We start from the raw sequence: 21166 nt of genomic DNA, 5'->3' as shown, positions 1-21166 counted from the left end.
TGATAAGAAATAATTTACCTTGACTCCTTTGGTGGGTGGGTTCTCATTCCACTGACTTAGTCGCCCAGTAAATTTTTCATACATTATATCACAATATAATAGACAGGATACAATGACATCAGCACAAAAGGGAAAAGAACATACTAGAACAGTAGAGTGTAAAATATTGCGACTTCCCCCCAGTGAGTTATTGCTGTGGATCAGCAGCATTTACACAACTATACATTTTGTTTTGAATTCAGTGCAAACTTTACCTTCCCTGTTGAAGTCAACAGGGAAAATGCACAACAGCTCTGCAGTATATTCACAACATAAATAGACATGCTGCAGATTAAATATTCATGTGGATTATTTCTGCGTGTGGATGAGATTTGTTAGAATGTTATCTTCACGGGTACTGTAATATGTTATATAGAGAGATGAGTGCAACTCAAACATGCTCAAGTCTAATCGAGCAGGATTTGAACACCAGGGGGGCGAAGAAGTAGGATGCAGCCCAAGAGCGTCCAGGAAAACATGAATACAGCTTATGGCCTATAACCTAAGGCTGCATCCAACTTCCGCCACTGGCAATTGAATGCCAAATGATCAGACTCAAGCATCTCATCTTCAGTCATATTTTTTCTAACGGCAAATCTGCCACAACGTATCTGCCCCTTGTAAACATTGCAAAAGCACTCTGGAAATTATAGTGCAGCATAAGCTATTATTCGAGAATTATACAGAGGTTTTTGTGTATGCTTGCTCATGCTTCCGTGGTAGCCTTGGGTTTACAGCCATATTGATTCTTATTTCAACACTAAAAGGATTTCCTAATGTTGCCTATATTTCCCTCTGGTTTCATAGGAGGAGGGGTTGAAGTCTCATCACTGCAGGTGACCTGATTAGGGTCATTTTAGAAAAGTATATGGATAAATTTGGGCCAATTTATCAACACAACCTAGGGGAGATGTACAACTACTAGTGTTGAGCAAGCACCTAAATGCTCGAGTGCGCGTTACGTGAGTTGAACATTTTTCAATGCTCCAGTGCTCTATTAGAGTAACACGCCCGTTTGAAATCAATGTGAGACTCAAACATTTAGCCAGTTGCTCTCTGCTTGGCAGAGCAAAGGGTTTCTGTTTTTTTTGTTCAAATTTTTGTACATGCCATTTAAACATCCATTCAAGAGATGTAATATACAAAAATTGGAATGAAAAAATACAATAGGTAGCCATACTTACCTGTCCACGCTCCTCCTGATGCCCCTTGGTGTTGGCTCCAGTCTCACACTGGCAGCCCACTTAGTCAATCACTGCACTGTCCCGCTACGACCAGTGATTGGCTGGGCAGGCTGTCACTGAGCAGGGGACCCGACCCTTGGGAGGAGCGTGGACAGGTAAGTATAGCTGCTTTATTGTTTTTTATTTGTTTTGTACTCTTAAACAGTCTTGAAGCTCCCAGCATCATAATAAATCATGATGCCACAAGCTCCAAAACTGTTTAAAGATTTGTGTTCTTGTACTGACAGGATGTGTCAGTACAGTAGCGGGAATCAACGAAACAAGAGACATAGTGGATCGGCACTACTAGCAATTAAACACAGACTGGAGGCATCAAACCAACTCAAACATCGGGGTGCTCTTCCTTCTGAGAGGCAGCAAGCTATTTGGCAAACAAGAAAAATCGGAGGCACTCACCGAGTGAAGTTTTCTTTATTCTTAGTTGGATAAAATCACAGCATAGGAACTGAAGCAGCTAGTAGACGGCGGAGACTCCAGACTATGCTTAGGGTCTGCTAGCTGCTCTAGTTCCTATGCTGTGATTTTATCCAACTAAGAATAAAAAAAACTTCACTCAGACAGTAGCGGCAATATTTATAAAGCACCCAAAACACCCTAAGCACCCAGAGGTGCTCATTTGTGCATCACTCAACAACTACTATATATCCGGATCCTATAGAGAGACCAACAGCCACATAAAAAAACTGGGAGAGGAGGGTTGTGTGAGCTACCAAGAGGGATCTCATAGCGGATGATGCCATCCTATAGCTTACAGGAAGTCAGCTGACCCAGGACAGGCTACTTCCTGTGACACATAAACCCTTGTAATTTTCTGGTAGTCTGAGTGCTGCTCACATGACCTAGCTGCAGTACCCAAATGTATGGATACAGCAGAGCTGGAATGAAACATATGGCACTGTAGGAATAGTTACATTTGTCAAAAGTAGGTAAGCGTATCTAAGCCCAACGATTTTAGATTTCCAATAATCCCAATACCTCAGTGGTTTAGGGATAACAGGATATTGATCTTTTGATGTACAATTCCTCTACAAGTCTCGACTATAGCGACATTGAAGGTAGCTTCTCTAGTAATGGTTGTACGCTATGCATGGTAGAAAAATCAGCAAACAACAAACACAATTCCGAATCACCAAGGGTCCCGGAACTCAATTATCATGCCTGTGACACCGCGAGAAAAGTTGTAATAAAATAACAATGCAATTTAAATATAGCATAAGGTCCTTAGACTCCTTTACATCTCCCATTATGCTGCATTACCTTTATGACTTGTATTAACCTGATGTTATGCCAGGTTTTTTCTCGCTTGTCGCACTAAATGAGATTATATAATGAATGCTAGGACACTTCAACGTAACCAGGAGAAAAAGATTAAATTGAGAGCTATCGCCTCTTGCACCTGTGTTTTCAATATCCATTTAACAAGTAAAAATGGATGTTCTGCGTATATGGCTGAGAAAGGGATCAGACGTGGAGCACGTGAGCGAGAGGAGGCAGGGACTGATCAGAAATGCTGCACACGTGAACACGATCCACGGGGCTGATTGATTTAATAACAAAGATTATCCATTCATCATTTCAATGGCTCTTGATATTACTGCAACCTGCATTACAACACTGGTTCAAAGAGAGGAGTAATCGTGAACGAGCTCTTCTTGTATAGCGTTAGTATCCGATAAGGAAACTGACTTAAAGGGGATGTCCATTATAGGAAATATCCTTTCGTTAGAAGGATGCTCACAAAGAAGTTAGAAGCAAGGAATTGTAATCTTTAGGGGAACCTAAAAGCAAGTGTTTAGTATGCCTACAGCGCCTCTAGAGGAGGAATGAAGTATTGCATGGTGCCATTAACAAAGGCTATTGGGATGTGTAAACCCACTAGGCCATAGGGCTAAATTAGAGAGTCCACTCTAAGGGTTTGTGCATGCATCCTTAACACCATACAAGGGATGTATAATGCCTGACGAAGCTCCCTTGAAGGTAGACCAAAACGTGTGGCACTTGGATTTAACAATCTACTCAATTAGCAATACAATTGGAAGCATCTATCGCAAAGGAGTGTATATACTGTTGTGTCCATGAAACAGCAGCCCTGATGTCCCGCTGCTGTCCAAGCTGGAGTTTGGGTTTTGCATTCTCCATTGGAATAGTCTATGATAGCAAATGAGTTCAGGAAGCACCTTTGTACCAAGGCGCCACTGCACACTTAGTGTAGTGCCAGTGACAAACACGGTGGCACCCCACTGATTAACTATTCACAACCCATCCTGTGGCTAGGCTATCAATTTTTTTTCTGGATTACCCCTTTAATGGGCAGGCATTGTAAGCTGCTACTATTTCTAAGCCAGTCAGCATCATTTGGAGAGCTCCTACGCAATTGGATTCTCCTAATGATGCTCCTACCCCATGAGCTTTTCTGCTTAAAGTGAGTGTACCACTTCCCATAGTAATTTTTTTTTTCATATGACCCAGTTGACATTGGTGCCGCCGTGTAGACTATGGTGGTGCCTTCCATTTTTCTAACTGCTGCCTTGTTCCCGTTGTTTATCTATATCCAAATAGTGCACTGGAGGCATGCCTAGCCTCCCTCCCTGGGTGACATGGCTAGACTTCATTCTGAAGAAGCTACGTCAGCCAGAGGAGATATTGGTGCACTGGCGGCACTGGACTCCCCTCCAGTGCACCGAGCGGCCCTATTTGCATATAGAAAAACCAGCGTAGATGGCCAGAACTGGGTGGCGGTTTGAAAAATTGACAGCACCACCATAATGTATGTGTGAACCAGGTCATATGAAAAAAGTTATTAGAGAAAGTAGTACATTTGCTTTAATGCTAGATATAAAATACTATTGCTAAAACTTTGGTCCATAGCGCTGTAAGCACCAAGTAGTTTGCCGTTAAGATGCCTTCATTTTGAGGATGTCTGGAAAACAGGAAATATGAGCTCCATACGGTCCATATCTCCATAATTCTGTACAACCTTAACCATCTTACCCGCGGCCACTTAAAGGGAATATTCACATTCCAAACTGCCGACACTGTTAGATGCTGTTAGGACAAGTAGACACATGGTACCTTTCACATATCCAACTGCGCTTCCAATGTCATCAGTTTGGAACGTGTATTATAGCTGACAGAATCCCTTTCAGTAAAAGGGCAGCTACAAATAAGCGTAGGTCTTGTGCCTTTTGGGTGAAGCCAATACTAGAGATGAGCAAACCTGGAGCATGCTCGAGTCGATCCGAACCCGAACTTTCGGCATTTGATTAGCGGTGACTGCTGAAGTTGGATAAAGCCCTAAGGCTATGTGGAAAACATGGATATAGTCATTGGCTGTATCCATGTTTTCCAGACAACCTTAGAGCTTTATCCAAGTTCTGCAGCCGCCACTAATCAAATTCTGATCATTCGGGTTCTGATGGACTCGAACCCGAACCCGGTTCGCTCATCTCTAGCCAATACTAAATGCAAAGAGCAGAACTTTTTAATGATTTTACCTCCTTCAGGTGAACACTGCTAAATGGCTCGGCGTATAATCCATTGATTTATGATTTTACATAAGATGGCCTTTTAAGTATCAACTTTTTAGGTACACAACAAATTATTCTTCCCCAGAATAGAGAAGAGTCAAACTTTTTTGAAAATCGATATTTTTGAGTGCCTTCACCACGCATTCCTGTAGTACCTCTATACAAGAATGGTCTCCTTTGATAATCCCTCCGGCACGACTGACTTGTCCATTTCTATGTAATGAGCATTAGAAGTCCCTGTGATCGCAGAGGGGGCCCTTTCACCCACCCTTTAAGATGCAGTCAACGGCATTGATCCCGAACATCATTTTCCGAGCTGTAGAGTTTCAGAGATCCCATACATGTCATGTCAAATGGCACAATAACCCAGGCTGCATCTGTAAGTATTGAGATTTCTTGCCATTAAGATTTGTCAATAAAAGCATCTCCGAGGCTCCTTCTGAGAAAAGTGAAAGAGAAACGACTGCATTAGACTTCAGTCACAAAAATATAAAAATAACCCAACAGAACAGCAGCCTCCAATAATAAATCAATAGTACAGTCACTGTAATAGTGAGTCACATATAGACAGAAATACAGTTTATTTCTGTCACCTTTGCCGCATACATAAAAAAAGTTATAAAAAGCCAATGTGTACAGTACATCTAGGATTAATTTTTATAAAAAGTGTATATACACTACCTGATATCCTGTACTGATCCTCAGTTACATCCTTTATTATACTCCAGAGCCAAACTTACTATTCTGCTGGTGGGGTCACTGTGTACATACATTACATTACTTATCCTGTACTGATCCTGAGTTACATACTGTATTATACCCCAGAGCTGCACTCACTATTCTGCTGGTGGGGTCACTGTGTACATACATTACTGATCCTGTACTGATCCTGAGTTACATCCTGTATTATACTCCAGAGCTGCACTCACTATTCTGCTGGTGGGGTCACTGTGTACATACATTACTTATCCTGTACTGATCCTCAGTTACATCCTGTATTATACTCCAGAGCCAAACTCACTATTCTGCTAGTGGGGTCACTGTGTACATACACTACCTGATATCCTGTACTGATCCTCAGTTACATCCTGTATTATACTCCAGAGCCAAACTCACTATTCTGCTAGTGGGGTCACTGTGTACATACATTACATTACTTATCCTGTACTGATCCTCAGTTACATCCTGTATTATACTCCAGAGCCAAACTCACTATTCTGCTAGTGGGGTCACTGTGTACATACACTACCTGATATCCTGTACTGATCCTCAGTTACATCCTGTAGATCTTTTATTTAAAAAATATAAAACATAACAACAAACCAATAATATAAATAACATAACTGTACAATATATACAAGTCCATAAAAGTCCATAAGCGTATTGGCTGGTCCAGCCTCACACTCACCAAACGCACCGCTGTATTATCCCCCACACGTGCAAACTAGATTTTCCCACAAACACCACAATAATAACACTATGAAACTTAACTTAACTAACAATAACTAACATAACTATACTGTACACTAACCCCCTGATCCGGTTGCATTCCACAAAACTAAATAAATGCACAAATAAATACATAAATGAATATATACATAGAGCCCTACACCAAACACCATAACAATTATAATTTTTTTTTTTTTTTTTTTTTTTTTTTTTTTTTTTTTTTTTTTTTTTTTTTTGGGCCCTGAGCTGGTCCCGCATCCCATGCCCCCAGTACATGATAACAGACGTCCATGAACCAGCCCAGGATTTTCTGTTTATACTAAAGTCCCCAGAAACCCCCTCCCCCCATATAACCCACCACCCAACCTAACACTAAAACCCAACCCCAGGTGGAGACGAAATATGCAAACTATATACACAAATAAACACACTAATAATACACACACTAATAATATACACAAACATACACAGCAAACCATAGTGGGGCTTCTCAGCCGCACACACCGCCCGAAAGCCCAAGTTCAGTACCTGCAAGCCCTATATTCCTATACAGCTAGAGCACAAAACAAAAGACTAGGGTGTTAGCATCAGCCCACCACCAGGAACGCACCTTCACCAGGTCACCGAGTGTGCCCCTAACCACCTCATCCACAGGGAGGATTTTACGTTGCGTCGACACTAAACACCGTGCACTCCACGTGTGGTACCTGACCACTATGCTGACTAGGAATAAAGTGCTCCGGTCCCAGCCACCAAGGTTTCTGAATGCTCCATAGGCCCATTCCGCATAGGAGAGGCGGGCCAACCTGGGCCACCCGATGGAAGCGCCCACCCTGTTGTAAACCTCTGTATTAAAGGGACAATGAAGCAGAAAATGCTCCATGCTTTCCAGCATGCCTCCACACTCCTCCCGGGGACATCCCCGATCCTCAGAGCTCCTGCACTTCAGATTGTCCCTCACATACAGTTTCCCATGGAGGCAGCGCCAAGCCAAGTCCCAAAACTTCAAGGGGATCCTGATGGAATTCAATAGGCCCAAACCAACCTCCAGATCCCGGCTTGGGCAATCCTTGAGCGCCAGCGGTTTTTGGAAATGGGATGACAGGACCCTATTGTCAAGGAATTTCCTCGACAGAGTCCTAATCTCCCACATCCCCAAACCCCACCGACGAATGACCTTCAGAACCATGGTAGCGTAAGCCGGAAGATGCCCATGTGGTGTGCGAAGATCCTTCACTTGCCCTCCTGTCTCCCATTCCTGGAAGAAAGGCCGAAACCATCCCCTACAGGAGAATACCCACGGAGGAGCCCTCTCTTTCCAGAGGTTTGCAATGTTGGTCTTAAGAAAGGTATTCACCAGGAACACCACGGGGTTGACCATACACAACCCCCCTTGTCTCCTCGTACGGTAAGTAACCTCCCTCTTGACTAGGTTCAGTCTATTCCCCCATAACAGTTGGAAGAACAGGCTGTAGACCCGAGTCCAGAGCGGTTCTGGCAAAATGCAAACACTGCCCAGATATATCAGCAAAGGGAGCAGGAATGTTTTGATCAGGTTAACCCTTTCCCTGAGGGTCAAAGACCAACCCTTCCACTGATCCACCTTCTGAGCGGCGATCTTAAGCCTGCTGTCCCAGTTTTGTTTGGGGTAATCCCCTTGGCCGAATTCGATGCCGAGAACTTTTGCAGACTCCTGGGGCTCTGGAAGGGTGTCCGGGAGATCAAATCCAGGATCTCCACCTCCCAGCCAGAGACTCTCACACTTATCCTGGTTGATCTTGGACCCAGATGCCTCTGAGTAGCGCTCCACCTCTGACATCACACACCGCACCTCCTCTTGCGAGGAGACGAATATGGTGACATCATCGGCGTACGCTACCACCCTCAGAGTGGAATCCGGCACCGCAGGGTCCATTGTCACCCCTGCCAACGGTCTACAATCAATCCTCCTAAGGAATGGATCAATTGCAAACACGTACAACAGTGGGCTCAAAGGGCAACCCTGACGGACACCAGACCCAACCTCAAAAGAGCGGCCAATCCAACCATTCACAAGCGGGAAACTCTCTGCCCCTGCATACAAGGTCTTAAGCCAATCAACAAACCCCCCCGGCAGGCCATATCTCAGAAGAACAGACCAGAGGTACTCGTGGTTAACCCGATCAAAGGCTTTTGCCTGATCCAAGGACAGCAAGTACCCCTTCCAGTGACCTGCCCTACCCTGCTCCACAGCCTCCCGGACACCGAGCACAGCACTAAAGGTACTGCGGCCTGGAACAGAGCAATGCTGGGCCCCCGAAAGGAGCTGGGGTGCAAACTTCACCAGCCGATTAAACAGCACTTTTGCCAGAATCTTTCTGTCCACATTGAGAAGCGCTATGGGACGCCAATTCTCAATGCGGGACGGGTCTTTACCCTTTGACAAGATGATCAAGGCTGACCTCCTCATTGACCTCGGCAGAGTGCCCGAGGAGAGACACTCATTAAATACTTCAGTCAAGAGGGGAACCAAAGTGTCCTTAAAGGTCTTATAGAACTCAGATGTTAAGCCATCTGGACCGGGTGACTTCTTGAGGGCAAGACCATCAATAGCCACCCTGACTTCCTCTTCTTGGATCATCTCTGTCAAAACGTCAAGAGAGGGGTCTACCCCTGGTTCAGGGACGGTTTCAGTCAAGAAAGCTGAGGCCCTATCCCGATCTAGATCCTTCCTCCCCAAGAGGTGCGAGTAAAAGGATCTGACGACCTCCAGGATCCCTGATCTGGACCTTTTCAGGGATCCTGTACTATCAATCAGTCCTGAGACAATTTTACTATTCACTGACATCTTGCAGTTTCTGTAAGGGTCGGGCGAGCGGTACTTCCCGTAATCCCTCTCAAAAACCAAAGATGCGTGTCTATCATACTGGCACTTCATTAGCAAGGCTTTCACTCTGGAGATATCATCACGACTACCTCCAGTCGAGACAAGACGTTCAAGTTTCTTCCTCAGGCCCTGGTACAGGCGATACCTGTCCAGACTCCTGAGGCTCGAGAGCTGGCGGAAGAATCTCGCAACCCTTTTTTTGAACATCTCCCACCACTCTGACTTACTGCTACAAAGGCCCAGCAATGGTACCTGGCTCTGAAGAAAATCCTCAAAGGACTGTCTTATTTCCGCTTCTTCCAAGAGAGATGAATTGAGCTTCCAGTAGCCTCTACCCATCCGGGGGGTCTCTGTAACATTCAGAGAAAACAAAATTAAACAGTGGTCGGAGAACTCCACCTCAACAACGGACACCGCTGAAGAGACGGCTTCCTCCTTTAAATAAAACCTGTCTATCCTGGACCTACAACTACCCCTATGATAGGTGAATCCCGCGTGGCCTGGTGTATGCCGGATGTGGACATCCACCAGGCGAGCCTCACTAGCTATACTATTAAGGGCGACGCCATCATAAGTCAGCTTGTCTCTGGAACCTCCCCTATCCTGGGGCCTCGTGACAGCATTGAAGTCCCCTCCAAAGACCACCTGCCGACTTGTAAAAAGATAGGGCTTGATCCTCATAAAGAGACACTTCCGATCCCACTTGGACTGTGGACCATAGATGTTAATAAGGCGAAGTTCTTGTCCCTTCATGAGGATATCTAGAATCAGGCACCTCCCCATTTCTAACTCAATAACCCGTCGGCATTCTACCGGTGCGGCAAAAAGTACCGCCACCCCGCTATACGGCTCGGCCGCAAGAGACCAGTAGGAGGGCCCATTCCTCCATTCCCTTCTGGCTTTAAATATAGATGACATGTCTGTAAGCCTGGTCTCCTGCAAAAAGAAAATGTCAGCATTAACATGGGCAAAATAATCATAGGCCGCAAATCTAGCCGTATCTGACTTAATGCTGGCTACATTAATGGAAGCCAGCGTCAACGGAGAGGGTGCCGCCATCATGGGTGATTGAGTTCGATGGCTTTCTTCTTCCCACCCCCCTTCTTACCCTCCTCACACTCCACGTCAGAAGAACTCTTAACCCTTTTTAGTGATACAGAAGTGTCCATATCACCAGGCTTATCAATATTACCGTCCTCGTCCCCAGACTCTGGGCCAGTCCCCTCCCCTGAGGACATAACCTCCCCAGGAGAAAAAGACTCGGCGCCCCCTGGAGGCTTTGCCGCCACCTTCATAACCTCACCCTCAGCTTCCTCCTCTAGAGAGGAAGAGATGTTGTCGAGGGCTTGGAACTGATTGGAAAGACCGATCAGAGGGGAGCAAGTCTCACCTTCCTTTGGCACCTGGTCCAGGATAGGAGAAGATCTCAAATCTCCCTTTTTTTTACTTGTACCCCGCTTACGTTTCTTCTCCTGCCATCCCTGCCCGTCATCCTCATTCGCGCTCCCACACTGGGACGACTCAGGGGTGACAGCACCTTCCTCTCTACGCAACCTCCTGACCTCCTCATTCAGTTCATCATCCCTCAGGGCCTCAGCAGCATGATTGGCCTCTGGAACAGGACCAGAGGTTCTCCCAGTAACTTGGGATTCCCCCATGGCCCTCTCCTTTTGGCGCTTATCAAGACGTCTCAGTCTCGCTGGCGTCGTCTTCTTGCTATTCCTCACTGGCCCCTCAGCTCCTCCACCTCTGCTAGTCCCCTCCCCAGCAGATTCCAGCTCATGGCCTTCACCCGCCGGGGCCAAGACCGCATTGGCAAAGGAACGAGGACAACGACTGAAAGGGTGACCTAAGTCACCACACAGGTGACACCTAATCTCCGCACAAGATGCAGCATGATGGCCTACACCCCCACACAAGGCACATTTCTGTACCGTACAGTTGGCACTGAAGTGTGTGGGGTCGCCGCACCTGTGACAGAGCTTCGGCTGACCCTGGTAGAAGATCTGGATACGATCTCTCCCGAGGAAGGCAGAAGATGGAATATGGGTAACCGTATTTCCTGAACGTCTGAGTTTTACCACAAACGTCCAGGCCCCTGACCAGATGCCAAACTCATCCCTATTTTTTTGTGGAATACCAATGACCTCACCGTACCGCCCTAACCATGTCATGATATCCACACAAGAGAGTGACTCATTACGGGTCAAGACGGTCACTCTCTTGACTTCATTTTGGCGAGACAATGCCTGCACGGCAAAATCCCGCCAGCCGGGCTCGTTCTTTATCAATTCATAGTTCGACCAGAAAAGCTCAAGCCCCTCCGGCCGAACAAAACTGACATCGAACTCAGGTGTACCATGAGGATGTATCAAAGCATAGATGTCAGTTGCCTTGAAGCTCATCTTCAGCAGAAGCTCAACCACCTTGGTCCTTGAAGGACATGTATCACTGCCCCGCCACCGAAGACGAACCACATTCCTACGGAAACCACCCTGCCCGGCTGTTGGAAGGGAAGTGGCTTCCCCTCCTCTTTGTTCTCGGAAGGCAGCAAGGCCATGCCTTTCTATCCAGTAGGATAGATCAACCGCTCTTCCCTCTACATTGATCGATCTTTCCCCCTTCTTAAGAGCCTCCAGGAAACGCCGTCGCAACATGCCGTCCCCAGAGCCTGGAGACGAGGAGGGCATTCTACCTCCCCCAGCAGCAGCGGCCCCCGCATAACTTCTCCTAGGGGCCGTCACTGCTGGGGGTGCAACCGGACCAGTCCCTGCCCCTACACCACCATCACCACCTCCCCCAATAACATTGTCTCTAGTAACTTCCCCAATCCCCCCCATAACATCACCACCACCCCCAATAACAGCATCACCACCTTCAATGACATTGTCCCCAGTAACATTACCACTACCTGCAATAACATTTTCCGCGATCACATCATTCCCAACCCCAATAACATCACCACCCCCCATAACAACATCACTACCACCCCCAATAACACTGCCCCTGGTCACCCCACACTCCATCACTTCCTCATTCATACACCCCGCACCCCCATCCCCTCCCTCATTTACACTGGCTGGACCAGCAGCAGATGCAGCACAGGATGATAATGATTCTTTTGTTTTTGCTATCCTTTTTGCCTCAGCATCCCGGGGCACTAGAGCTGGGACAGCCTCCGCTGGCCCTTTAAGGGACCGGACAGCTTGCTTGCCCGGTCTAGAGGCCATCCCAACTCTGTTCTTTTTAGTGCCCTCCGCCTCATCAGCAGTGTCTTTAGCATTGTCCAAGTGCCGCTGATCAGCGGGATCAGTGGCACCAATACAAAACAAAATTTTTCTTTTTGCAGTTTTTATTTGGCCAGTCTTGTTGGGAGCGTCTGGAGCCACCACAACTACCTCCGGCACTGGGTCACCCCCCCCTCCCACAGGGGAGCGAACTACAGCACCGGAGTCTGCCTTTTTGCCCACCGCTGGGCCACCCTCACTGTCCGGCCGTTTAGCCGATGCCTTCTCTGCTCCATCCCTGTTACTGCAAACAAGGCTGGAGCTCAGCGCCCTTTTAGTATCTGTATTCTCCCCGCACCTTTGCACCGAGTCCACTACAGAACACGGGCTGGGCTGGGTAACGGGGCTCGCACAATGAACCGACCCTGCGGCCGGCTCAGGGGTCTCAGGGAGGGGGGTGTAGATGTAACTCACCACTTCTTGCTGCTTTGCCTTGGTCTTTCCCTTCTTGCCCCCAGGTGCCTCCTCTGGGAGTTCATCTCCAAACACAAAGTTCTGAGGGCACAATGGGGACTCGATCATCCTAATCTGGGCCATGAGCGCCCCTCCCTGGCCACTGCTGTCACTGTCCTCCCCTGAGTCGGCAGGTGTCACCACTGGCTGCTGTGCAGGGGGCCCACTGTACGGAGCCTGCTGGTGTTGCTGCAGGCTGCCAGGTGGGTCTGGCTGTTGGTCTTCATCCATCTCATCGTTGTTGTCGTCATCATCATCATCATCATCATCCACCTGGCTTTCAGGTTGCAGCCCCATCAACCTTCTTTCTCTGTTATCAGCCATCTCCCGGAAACGGTCATCATTTATAAGTTTTTCTTTAAATCCACCACTCATCTCCCGTATCTCCGCCTTCCTCTCCTCCAAATCTTTTATTTCCATTTCAAGTCTCTTTACCTCCGCCTGGATCTCAGACTTCTTTTTCTTTGTAGCCTGGTTAGCCCTGGCACGGGCGTAGCGCAGTTCCTCCCGGAGCCTCCTCAGGGACTTGCTGGCTTCTTCATACTCACGGAGGTGGCTCATGACCCGGGAGCCATAGGTGGAGAGAGACTCCCGGGCCCTCTGCACTCCCCAGCCTTCCTCACCGAGGTCGGCTTCACCCCCGTGAGCACTCAGCTTTCTCCCAGAAGTACCTGGCTTTCTGCTGGTGGCACTCTGCTTTCCTGAGGTAGATTCTTCCTTTTTGGAAACCTTTCGGCTTCTTCGGGTGTCCACAGCCTCAGTGGGGAGAGTAGGAATGGAGTTACTGCGACTCCTGGTGGAACGACTCATCCCCGAATCCTCAGGTGTACAGGCCGCTTGCTGGCTTCTCCTGCTCCCCGGCGGCCTACCTCGGGAAACAGAAGCCTGGACCTCGCCTCTCTCGCTCATGCCTGGAAACCTGCTCCCCCCCTGGGGAGGAGAGAGCAGGCCCAGGGGCAGATCTTCCTTGCTTGGAGCTCAGGAGCAGCAGACACGCACAGCCTCTCAGAGCAGGACCACACCCAAAACTAATTGGAGCTGCAATCACCACTCCAGAGCTGCACTCACTATTCTGCTGGTTAGGTCACTGTGTACATACATTACATTACTGATCCTGTACCGATCCTGAGTTACCTCCTGTATTATACTCCAGAGCTGCACTCACTATTCTGCTGGTGGGGTCACTGTGTACATACATTACTGATCCTGTACTGATCCTTAGTTACATCCTGTTTTATACCCCTGAGCTGCACTCACTATTCTGCTGGTGGGGTCACTGTGTACATATATTACATTACTTATCCTGAGTTACATCCTGTATTATACCCCAGAGCTGCACTCACTATTCTGCTGGTGAGGTCACTGTGTACATGCATTACATTACTGATCCTGTACTGATCCTGAGTTACATCCTGTATTATACCCCTGAGCTGCACTCACTATTCTGCTGGTGCAGTCACTGTATATATACATTACATTACTTATCCTGTACTGATCCTGAGTTACATCCTGTATTATATTCCAGAGCTGCACTCACTCTTCTGCTGGTGGGGTCACTGTGTACATATATTACATTACTAATCCTGTACTGATCCTGAGTTACATCCTGTATTATACTCCAGAGCTGCACTCACTATTCTGCTGGTGGAATCACTATGTACATAAATTACTGATCCTGTACTGATCCTTAGTTACATCCTGTTTTATGCGTCAGATTTTCCTACTCTGCATAACCCGTTATCCTTGAGCAATTGTCTAAAAGATAGAGTTGCCCTTTAAATAATCCCTCCTGTTCTGCACAGAAAAGTTTTTAGTTGTAAATATTTTGCAAGGATTTAGTTTCTCTATAAGAAATTTCCATTCTGGGAGGAAAATAAGGACGCGGAGCGGCTCATTGTAATAGTATCGCCGCCACGACACCAAATGAAACGTATTCAAATCCCAATATGTTGAAAAGTTCCCAACTCTCTCTTCCATTCTAATGGCAATCTCTAATGTGATAGCTATTATTCGCCACACTTAGCCGATCCACTTAGTCATAGATTCAAAAATCTGCCGCCTGATAAAAGAATACATTAAAAACGCCTGAAAACAGCAAAATAGATGCTTGTTCTTAAACTCTCAGTTTTGTCATTACAGCCGAGCGCTCGGCATTTGTGTGAAGATCATAGAATTCTATTCAGCGTTCGGCCTTTTCAGAGAACACAATACACTTGACATGATAGTGACGGCAGTAATATGGGGTTTGGGTTTCCATTATTAAAAATAAATAAATAAATAGCTGAAGGAGCGGTTAATGGAGACACTTTGCTTACATTTAAAGGGAATTCGGCACTGTGACAATGCGGTCCCTATGTAGCATCATCTTATAGAGCAGGAGAAGCTGAGCAGATTGATATATAAATCAGTGGGGAAAGATTTCATAGAACTTGTAAATTATTCATTTGAACCTCTGCTTAAGAGTCCAGTGGGCGGTCCTTCTGGAACAGTTAGGAATCTTTCTGAAGACCTCCTGGTGGTAGAGAATTTTTTCCTGTACAAACTATATATAAATCCGCTCAGCTCCTCCTACTCTGTAACATGGTGGCAATAGATTGGACTGCATTTTCAATGTCATGGGATCCCTTTAAATGAAAAGCTTAGTTTTGAAGCATATTACTTAATGAAATTACCTAAAGAGCCCCTACCTAATGCAAAATTATATGTGGCATCGCTTTTTTAGGCTATGTTGACACTACGTAAAACTACGGCCATAGTTTTGCGGTGTGGACAATGCCTTGTGTGCAATGGGATCCCGGCCGGAGCGTACACACATCGTATACACTCCAGCCGGGATCTATGCGGCGCTGGAAAAAACTGACAGGTCAGTTTTCTGCGGCCGGAATTCAGTGAATTCTGACCGCAGAAAGACCTGTCAGTTCACACACTGTGGGCTATGGGAAGCTCTGATGCGGGCGCGCGCTGATGCGCCCGCATCAGAGCTCTGCGGCCGAAAGATCATCCGGCCGTTACTTAAGTACCGGCCGAGATGATCTGGCCAGAGACCGGCCGTTCCGTGACCCGGCCGGGGTCACGGAACGGCCGGTCTAATACGTAGCGTGAACATAGCCACAGGCTATGTTCACACACTGTACTATTTTTTTTAAAGAACGCTCATCGTTTTCTGTTAAAACAATGGCCATTCTTTTCATACTGCAATGAAATGCGTTGAAGTCAATGGAACAATGACTGTTGTGTGTTCACACAATGCATTTAACTATGTCCGTTGTTCAATACAATGTGTGAAAACAAAAAGCATTGTGCTATTGACTTCAAGACATTTCATTGCAGTTTGACAAGAGTGGCCGTTGTTTTAAAAAAATAGAATATTATGTGAACATGGCCTTAAAGGGGACTTGTCACCCCAGCTGCCCGGGTGAAGCCCACCCGACCCCCTGGTGGAGCCCAATATACTTATCCCCCTCTTAAAGTCCCGGTCCTGGACCCTGTCCCGCCGCTGAGACATCCCCATTGGAAGCCGTGCATGCACTCACTAGAGGTGAGTCCGATGGCCATAGAGAATGACTGCTCCAGTCATTCTCCATGGGCATCAGACTAATCTCTGGTAAGTGTGCGCATGGCTTCCAAGGGGCATTTCTCGTCGCCGGGACGGGGTTTAGGACTCCACGGGGGGAACAGGTGGGCTTCATCCCGGCAGCCGGGGTGACAGGTCCCCTTTAAGCTGAAGTAATCGTGATCATAGAGGTGAAGTCCATTCCTTTGCTGATCCTTTTAGAGAGCTGATCACTGTATCAATAGGGTAAATGTCTTCTACATTCCCATGGTCTTGTTATGCGGAACAACTAGCAGTCTGTATAGAATTACATCCAATCCTAAAAAATGGGATATATAAGCCTCCACCCCTTGAATCTACACACACCCACATTATTACTAGGTAACACCCATTTTTATGCAAATTTGCATGTGTCACTCTTATTGGAGGGTTCAGCTTGCAGGGTATTCTCTTAACACTGGATGTAAGTTCTTCTGTTTGCTATGCGTGTACAAGGCATGTCCTGAGGTCCAATGCACCCTATGCAGAATTTAGATTGCAGAATGCAATCTGTGACTCCGCCCACGAGGAGCCCCTCACTACATACAGAGCAAGTTCCCATTGATGTCAGTCACAGCTATAAAAACATGCTCTGCTTGGAGGGAGCAGTCTGAGATGGTAGGCTAGTATAACTACAACCTTACTAGATAGCAGGACCTCTAATGATGAGATGATTGGGGGTCCATCCATTGCAGTTCATATTTTGACGCTGTTGCTCTATTGCCTATATCTATAGAGGGTGTCATTGGGTAATAGTCATAACAAACCTAATAGTCTCAGAAGTGGGTTTTTGCTTTATTTGTGGGATCAATATTTTTTTTGTTGTTGTTGCCCTCCCTTGACCGATGCAGGAAGACATGCATCCGCGTTTGCGTCCAGAAACCTAGAAGACACATCTGTAGCTCGGCACTTGATGCTTTCGGACGACCAGCTTGTTAATTTCCCTTCCTTTGTTATTGGTGAAGTACCAGCATGGCTCTTGCAGCGGGCACAGGGGACCTGTTTGAGAACAAGTAAAGCCGGAATCTGACGTTAAAATATATCAAAGGCTGCATATTACCAAGCTTAATAGTAGACATGAAAGAGCCATCCCTAATTACAGGCGGCGCCCCCGTGATCAGATTCCATGCTCTGCAAAGGTTGCAAAGTCAGATCTGCTTTACAATGAAACCTCTGCAACCGATATAGTGGAAAACTGCTTAAATAGTAATCTCGTCGGAAATTGCTCCCTTTGCACAATTTTAATGTCGAAAAATTTTTGCACAAAAACAGCAACAAGCACCAGGGAAATCTGCAGAGGCACTAGCCACCTGAGGGGAATGCTTACTGCTTACATGGGTCACATTACACTACTTCACCCAGCTGCAATCTGTGCAGTGTGCATGTCACGTTTTGTTGTATTGTTGCACCAGGCAAAGAACAGCCAAAATTGTTAGTAACAGGAGGTGTCCTTGTCTAACTAAAGGAGAGGTCCGGGCAAAAAAAAAACAACCTACAGTATGCTTACTGGTCCCTGTGCCTTTGTAGCTCCACATACTGCTCTTTGACCCCCACCGGGATTCTTCATCTCTCCCCTCCTGCTACTTCACCACCTGGTTGATGGATACCCAGCTAGTCAGTAACTTGGGCAGGACACTGCTGCAGGGCTTTTCCACCGGGTCGTGATGTAGTAAGAAATAAAGATGACATCCTGCAGGGTCCGTTAGCTCTGTGATATGGTGCTGCAAGGACATGGAGACCGGTAAGTATAGGTTTCTGATTAGACATGAGAAAAATTTTAAAAATTTCATTTTGGCAGGTTCACCAAACTTTGACCTAAAGTTTGGGTTGGTCCAAACTTAACCTTAAATGAACCACACTAAAATGGCTAAACAATTGCAGACATTTAACTGTTTTAGTGTGGTTCACTCATCTCTCTTACCTGTCCACACTTCCTCGATGTCCTCTTTTGTGTCCCCCGCAGCCACCTTGCTCAAGTGATTGGCTGAGCGGACTGTCACTCTCGTCTTGGGAGTAACAGCCCACTCAGCCAATCACTGGCCACAGCAAAGTCTAAGTCAGTGATTGTATGATTGTATGAGAGGGTCGGAGTCGGTTGGGGGAAACACTGGAGACACAAAAGAGGACACTGGTGGAGTGCGGACCTTTTTTTTTTTTTTTTTTTTTTTTTTTAAGTGTATTAAATTGTTCAGCCGTCATCTTTACAAACTCGTTAAAAATGTGCTTGCTTTTGTTTGTTTTGGTAGTGAACTAAAGTTTTTGCAAAGTTCGTAGAAAACCTCTGTCCATGAGCTTCGGTTCACTTATCTCTACTTCTCACTATGCTCAGCGACCTTTTTAGAGATTGATTTACATGGAGGGGGGGGGGGGTTGTGAACAGTGGCTTTTGTGTACATCTGTTATCTATATACTGATGTCACCTGTCACTGTGCTCCTGTTGGTGATGATAAGGAGGACACTGCTAGGAAGTGATTTGTACAGAACAGGAAGCGTCAGCTTTGTTTTAGGCTTAGTGAACAGATTGAAAACTGCAAGATTTCAGAATTATTTTTAACAGTTAGCATTAAAATTGAAAGTTAGAAAAAAAAATATGTAAAAATATGTTTAAGGCCATGTTCACACTGCGTATGAGACCGGCCGTTCCGTGACTCCGTCTGGGTCACGTAACGGCCGGTCTCAGCCCGGATCATCACGGCCGGTACTTAAGTACCGGCCGGATGATCTTTCCTCCGTGGAGCTCTGATGTGGGCGCATCAGCGCGCGCCCGCATAAGAGCTTCCCATAGCTTAGAGTGAAGCAAGCGGCCAGAGCCGCTTGCTTCACTGTGTGAACTGACAGGTCCTTCTGCGGGCGGAATTAATTGAATTCCGTCCGCAAATAATGGACCTGTCAGTTGATTGCGGCGCCGCATGGGAACCGGCCGGAGCGTATACGTTGTGTGTACGCTCCGGCCGGGATCCCATAGCAAATAATGTTATGTTCCACCCCGCAAATCTACGGCTGTAGTTCTGCGGCGAGAACTACGGCCGTAGATTTACGTAGTGTGAACATAGCCTAAGGGTGGGTTCACACGTAAATGATCAGCAGCAGATGTCACATTTGAAGCAATATCCGCTGTGAATACCTTAACTGTCATTCAGAATAGGATTTTTATTCCTCTGCAAGTGTATAAACGCCAGACCCCCCAACCCGCGGCAACCTGGTGCACACATTACTGATCCACTCTTCGGCTTGCTTTGGGGCTCCTGGCATCCTGATGTCTCGCTCAGCCAATCAGTGCGCTGCACGGCCACAGCCATTTAGGGACTGCTCTTGAGCAGCAATATAAACAGAAAGCATAAGGGGGAGGGGCATGTAGAAAAATCTAAGGGTGAATTATAACCCCCCCTCCATCAATGCAGTATTTCTCTAAATATCTATAGAAGCCGGATGAGTTTTTGCACCGGAGATGTTTTGTGGACACGATAAGGATTTTCTTTCCCTAAATGCCGGCGGAGTTATATGTGAAATAACTGGCGGACCGTAATGAGGAGGTCTGCGGAGAGAACGTTCTATTGACCTACTATTTAATAGGATATTAAATCACTGATTTGGTGCAGTCTTGCCTCTATAAGATAAAATAAAAGTTTATATAGGACCTTTTTTTACACAGACTATTTTTCCCTCTTTTTTTTTTAATGCTTGTAAAAAATACGACAAGCTTTATATGTTACTCATCTGTTGTTTTTTTTTACAAGCAATTTTAGGGGTATTATTATTATTTTTTAGTTCTGTTATATTAGTAATGTGCGTTTTTTATCTAGTGGTTTCCAAGCCCTATGACAACTCTTTTTATGTAGTTTGTTTTATATTTCACTATAGACTTTAAAATAACATGGGGTGGGACACCGCTGCAGGGCTGAGCGGGTTATCTCCCACTCTTTTCCACCGGGTCGTGATGTAATAAGAAATAGAGAGAAGATGACATGGGGGGGGGGGGGAGTCCGTTGGCTCCATGATGTGGTCCTGCAAGGTCACGTGGACTGGTAAATAGGGTCCCATTAACAATGTGCTGTTTATAATACGAGTGTCTTCCAAAGTGGTCCTGGAACCTATGAACTCTCTTTGATCTGGATACAACTTTTACGTCAGCTCCCCCTATACAGTAGGGGGCCCACAAGCATGTGCAACCACCTTAAGGCTATGTTCACACTGTGTATGATTCCGTCCGTAGTTCATACGCCGCCGTACATGTGCGGCTGAAACTACGGGCGTGGGAAAAATCGTCATGCGGCCGGATGCGTACGAACCGCGAACATACGCCCGTAGTACAGTTATGCTTCCCTAGCTTGTTTCAAAGCGATCTGAGGCAGGGCATTTACTTGGAAATCTTCACCCAGCCCAATAAACCACACAGGACCTTTTGGATCGAAAAATCAAGTTCAATTTGGCTGAAATAAGGACTTCGTACGGGACCGCATGGAAATCCACGGCCGTGAGTTTCAACATTTCCGTCCTCAAACAATGGTCTTGTTAATTTTTCACGGCGCCGTATACGATCCGTCCATAAGCTCATACGTAGTGTGAATTGTGCGGGCGTATATCGTATACTTTCAAGCGAACGCATCAACCTCAAAACTACGTGCTTATATTCGCGGTTCGCACTACGGACGGATTCATACGCAGTGTGAACATAGCCTAAATGTGGTTATCATAGGGCGTCCAATGGC

The 21166-nt window shown here is 46.5% G+C and overlaps 2 protein-coding genes across 3 annotated transcripts in view; one reads left to right on the top strand and one right to left on the bottom strand.

Moving 5' to 3' along the window:
- Positions 1 to 21166, top strand: part of NEGR1 (neuronal growth regulator 1) — a 416519-nt gene that overhangs the window by 60887 nt on the left and 334466 nt on the right. The gene's annotated exons all lie outside the window — the stretch shown is intronic.
- Positions 9119 to 13774, bottom strand: LOC138798920 (smoothelin-like protein 1). Its single transcript, XM_069979537.1, has 2 exons — positions 12827 to 13774; positions 9119 to 9475 (listed from the first exon to the last, which is right to left on the bottom strand). The coding sequence occupies exons 1-2, from the start codon at positions 13772 to 13774 to the stop codon at positions 9410 to 9412; spliced, it is 1014 nt and encodes a 337-aa protein (XP_069835638.1). The 3' UTR covers positions 9119 to 9409.

Source organism: Dendropsophus ebraccatus, chromosome 8, assembly GCF_027789765.1.
Source record: "Dendropsophus ebraccatus isolate aDenEbr1 chromosome 8, aDenEbr1.pat, whole genome shotgun sequence".
Taxonomy (NCBI): Eukaryota; Metazoa; Chordata; class Amphibia; order Anura; family Hylidae; genus Dendropsophus; species Dendropsophus ebraccatus.
This window is presented reverse-complemented; position numbering and strand designations above follow the sequence as displayed.

Coding starts and splice junctions, on each gene's coding strand:
- LOC138798920 (XM_069979537.1), bottom strand. CDS start 13,774: ATGAGCGAGAGAGGCGAGGTCCAGGCTTCTGTTTCCCGAGGTAGGCCG. Junction 9,476..12,826: donor AGGCAAAGCAGCAAGAAGTG/GTGAGTTACATC, acceptor TGAATGTTACAG/AGACCCCCCGGATGGGTAGA.